We start from the raw sequence: 4,661 nt of genomic DNA, 5'->3' as shown, positions 1-4,661 counted from the left end.
TGCTCATCAAAAACAAATGGGTATCCCTGAGCTATATTGGATGGAATTGATTTATACATATAAATAGGTTTTACAGCTAGCTAGTATTCTTGTTGAGATGGCAAGATAGCAAAGTATCAAATATAGATGGAATGCAAAGAAGCCCAGAGGGCAAGCATAAGAGACTGGATGATAAATGGAGCAATCAACAATATCAAAATTCAAAGACATATTTCAGATCCAGTCCAAATCACGTATATCAGCGATCCAAGATAAAGACTTGTTAGAAAAAACATAATGCATATTCAAGAGCTAGATCAGATGTTCCAGCATTAATTTACTTTTTCTATAATATATAGGATGGACCAAGACCAATAATAACTCTATTATTGCTATCTACTAGACAAGATATTTTTTTATTTAATCATAAACAATCACAAATTCCAGTACAATACAATTTTTTTAGATAAAACTGCCCCAGAGATTATTTTTGGCAATTTATTCAATAATGTACAAATTACTTTTTCAACTGTGATATTGATACCTTCGCAATCTCATATTCCTAGACTAGATAGTATTTGGGACTTGTAATTCATGGTATTGGGCATTTGGTCACTTGAACAATTTTGTGAGCCAAATTGACAATTAGTTGCATATATAAACTGCTAGGCACAAATAATTTCCATTGGGTAAAAAAGTCATGAATATACTTTTTGACATTCATTCAAAGCTGCCTTTATGGACTGTAGGTATCAGTCAAAAGCAAATGTTGCTACAATTTAAGGTTTTTTAGTGGAATAATTTTAAGTATATATTAATATTAATCTATATGCTTACATGTTTTCAGTAAAACTATCTTTAGATGATTTTGCCATAAAAATATCCACTATCCATGCCTGTATAGAAAAGACTTCCCTATAGCACTGAAGCATTTAGATGCATGAAATAAATGCTGTTTCACTGGCAATTCCAGTATATGCATGTAGGAAAAACATGCCATGGATCTAGAGAAACACCTCATTGTTCTCTAGTATTCTCCAGATGTATACATTCCCTCTACACTGGAAGTTCTGCTGGTTGTAGAATAGTTTTGGAAAAGGTATACTATTCTCATATTACAAATTTATTAATTTAGTTTTCAACTAAAACCAGTTATGAACTCCATTAAAGTTCTTTTTGTGCTTTTCTGTAAGTATATTTCTGTTTTATATTGCTTGAAATATTCTTGAGAAGAGTAGTTTCTCTTATAAATCTCTTAATAAAAATATACCATTCATACACGAAAGTTGAATTTTCTTCCCATTATATTAAGACTGTATTTAGCATTCAGGACAATTTTCTAGAAATTAATTTCATCCAAGAGTTTCTATCATGCTTCTTGGATTATATTTGGGTTTTGCCTACAAATTATTCATGTAGGGTTTATTCCTTCAACTTGAATTTCACTTATCTTGAGACCCAAATGATGAAAATTTAATTAAGAATCGTAATTTTATAGAGTTCGTTATTTAAGATAAAAATGTATCTTCATATTGCAGAGAAGAAGGGGTAAGTATTGTGGAGAAAATGTCCTTTTAGCTACCTGCTATTTATCTTTCAGATTGATTCTGCCATCTATATACCTTATCCCATCTGTGTCATGTATACACATATTTATACATTTCAAATGATCCTGTATGAGTCAATAGCTTGTAGTATTTTTATACAGTTGTAATTATATGGAGAAGACTTAATAAGGTTTCCAATAAACAGATTATACTTTAGAGCCTTATGGTGTGTCTTGTTTATGTCAGTTACTTTGGCATATCCAATTGTTGTTAATGTACCAAGACATTTTTGGTCCAGAGTATTTGCATCAACAGTTCTGTTTTGAATACTTAGCAGTGTTAACCTCCAATATGATGATGCTGGACTAAACAGATGGGATACTTCAAGTTCATATGCAGTGATGGGTTTATTTAAAAAAGAAAAGTGATAATGGGTTCATCATTTATATTTTGATATATATTGTGGGTGTTTTTATTTAATCTTACACCATCATGATATAGTATTAGAATAGCTGCAAATTATAAAAGATTCCGGAGAAGAATTCGTTTTTTATCATGAGTTGCTGTAAAGAGAGGTGCATTTTTTCTTTGCATCATATATCCTTTTCCCCCTAAGACAATTATTCAATATAATTAAAACCAGAAGAGAAGTAAAATAGCTTGCAGTACCCTATCTAAAAAAATAAAATTCAGCAATGAGAAAGTAAGGTTCTACACTTAGCAAGAAACACGAAATGCACAGGCATAGAATAAGTGGTACCTGGCTCAACAGTAGTAACTATGAAAGGAGTCCTTGAGTCCTTAATAATCACTTAAATATGAGTCAGCAGTGTGCTGCAGCTGCCAAAAAGCTAACACAGTCCTAGGCTATGTTAACAGAGGGATAGAATCAAGATCATGTGAAGTGTTAATACCACCTTATGATGCCTTGGTAAGGTCACACTTGGAATATTGCATCCAATTTTGGTCACCACAATATAAAAAAGATGTTGAAACCCTAGAAAGGGTGCAGAGAAGAGCAACAAAGATGATTAGGGGACTGGAGGCTAAAACATATGAAGAATGGTTGCAGGAATTGGTTATGTCTAATTTAATGAAAAGAAGGATTAAGGGTGATATGATAGCAGTGTTTTAATATCTAAGGGATTGCCACAAAAAAAGAGGAGGTCAACCTATTTTCCAGAACAATAAAGGCAGATTAAAAAGCAATGGATAGAAACTAATCAATGACAGGACTAATCAAGAAATAAGGAAAAAATTCCTGTCAGAATAGTTAATTAGTGGAACAGCTTGCTTTCAGAATCTGTGGATGCTCCGTCACTAGAGATTTTTAAGAAGAGATTACACAATCACTTGTCCAAAATGGTATAGGGTTTCCTGCTTGAACAGAGAGTTGGTCTAGAAGATCTCAAAGTTTCCTTCCAACTCTGTTATTCTATTAATATCTGTTAAAACACAATATAATGCAAATGTGTTATAACACTGATTTCATAGACATTTGAAAATTGCTACCTTCAGGAAAATAATAATGGACACAAAAGATGAAAGGGAAATAGGTGTAATTCTCAAATTAAAATGAAGAAAGAAATTATCTATTTTTGAAAGTAGAAATGGAATTTGAATTTTTGATAAATGCTGAAGTTCAAAATACATTGAGCTAGTGGAATAAAGTTAATTATTAGACACTTTAAAGACATTTCCTTTTCCCAAAGTATTTTCAAAATGCAACTGGACTTTCTTGGTTTTTTCCTTTGAAAACGTTTGACTTCTCATCCAAGAAGCTTCTTCAGTTCTGAACTTTCCTAGTGTTAAATTCCACTGACCCCCCATATTACTTCTGATTATATAGTTATAGGACTGAGGTATATATGAATTGAATGGAAATGATTATACTGTATATTGCCTTTGTCTTTATAGCTGGAAGAGAGGCTGCTTTAATAACTGCATTTTTTTTCCTTTTAAGTCTTTGAAATACTCATTCCAGACCAAGGATCGTCTATGTTTTGTGATGGAATATGTCAATGGAGGAGAGGTAAGATGCAAAGCAAGTAGTGTTATTGCTGCTTTGATTTCTGTCTTAACTATTAAGTTTACCAATATAGTCCTTTGGTATCACTGAAATCTCTCTAACATTTCCTTTTACCAACTCTTGTCCTTCCTACTCACATGCATTTCTCAGTTTGCTGAATAAATAAATTTGCTAAATAAATATAAAATAAGTAAAAATATTGAACTTCTTAGTCAGCCTTGTGAGCAAAATGAACAGCAAGTTTAAGAGGACCTAATTATATGGGCAGGGAAGTTTGGATTTTTTAAAAAGGAATTTTCTGCCCTGTGTTTGCTTATCACATATAAAAATGTACATTTTCTCTTTTATTAAGTCTCAGAATATTAATTTACTGAAGACTACCTTTGAAAGTATTAGAATTTCACTTGTTTTATAAAGTTTTTTAAAACTTTAATTTACTTCTATGTTTTGCCATAGAATTCTCTATTAAAACATTTTGCTTATGAAAAAAATGCAATTGAAGAAATAAGAGAGTGATATTCATCTGGACAAAAGGTCTCTTTCTCTCGTGTCCCCCCCCTCTGTGTGTGTGTGTATACCATGATCCTTATTTCATAGTCAGTATTTCTTCTGTAATTCTGTTTAATTTAAGCCTTGTATTAGAAATATTTTAGTGAGGATATGCAAGTTCTGAATTAACTTTTTATTCTAGAGTACTTTGGGAGAGAAAGTTAAATTCTGATGATAATACAAATTGAATTAATATGCAAAAAACAAAACTTGTAGAGAAATCCCATTTTTAGGAATTGTTGGAATAACATTGCTATTGAATTCCCAATGCATATGAACAAAGTTGCTCGGATTTATATCATATAGCAAAATATTTAATTAACAAAGTTTATGAATGAATGAGTTATCATTAATGCAATGGAATTTTATTGTTACATCTTTGGTAACTTAAGAAAGTGGATCTTAATGAATTCTGCTGGGAGTTAGGTTAGATAAAATGGCTTCAAATATTTAAGAATAAAATTTCCCAGAAAGAATGGGAAATTCTATCAGGTAACATCCCAAAGGAGCAAATAGTTCCTACAGAAAGGGAAAATAACAGAAATCTAAAGATGCCA

At 31.4% G+C, this 4,661-nt stretch overlaps 1 protein-coding gene across 1 annotated transcript in view; it reads left to right on the top strand.

Moving 5' to 3' along the window:
- AKT3 (AKT serine/threonine kinase 3) overlaps positions 1 to 4,661 on the top strand; it is a 63,401-nt gene that overhangs the window by 20,370 nt on the left and 38,370 nt on the right. Inside the window, exon 5 of the mRNA XM_015822124.1 lies at positions 3,490 to 3,558. Coding sequence (XP_015677610.1) covers positions 3,490 to 3,558 — 69 coding nt within the window. The remainder of the gene's footprint in view (positions 1 to 3,489; positions 3,559 to 4,661) is intronic.

This window comes from Protobothrops mucrosquamatus, unplaced genomic scaffold, assembly GCF_001527695.2.
Source record: "Protobothrops mucrosquamatus isolate PMUCROS unplaced genomic scaffold, P.Mucros_1.0 scaffold1470, whole genome shotgun sequence".
Taxonomy (NCBI): Eukaryota; Metazoa; Chordata; class Lepidosauria; order Squamata; family Viperidae; genus Protobothrops; species Protobothrops mucrosquamatus.
Note: the sequence above shows the minus strand (reverse complement) of the source record. Positions and strands in the feature narration are given on the sequence as shown.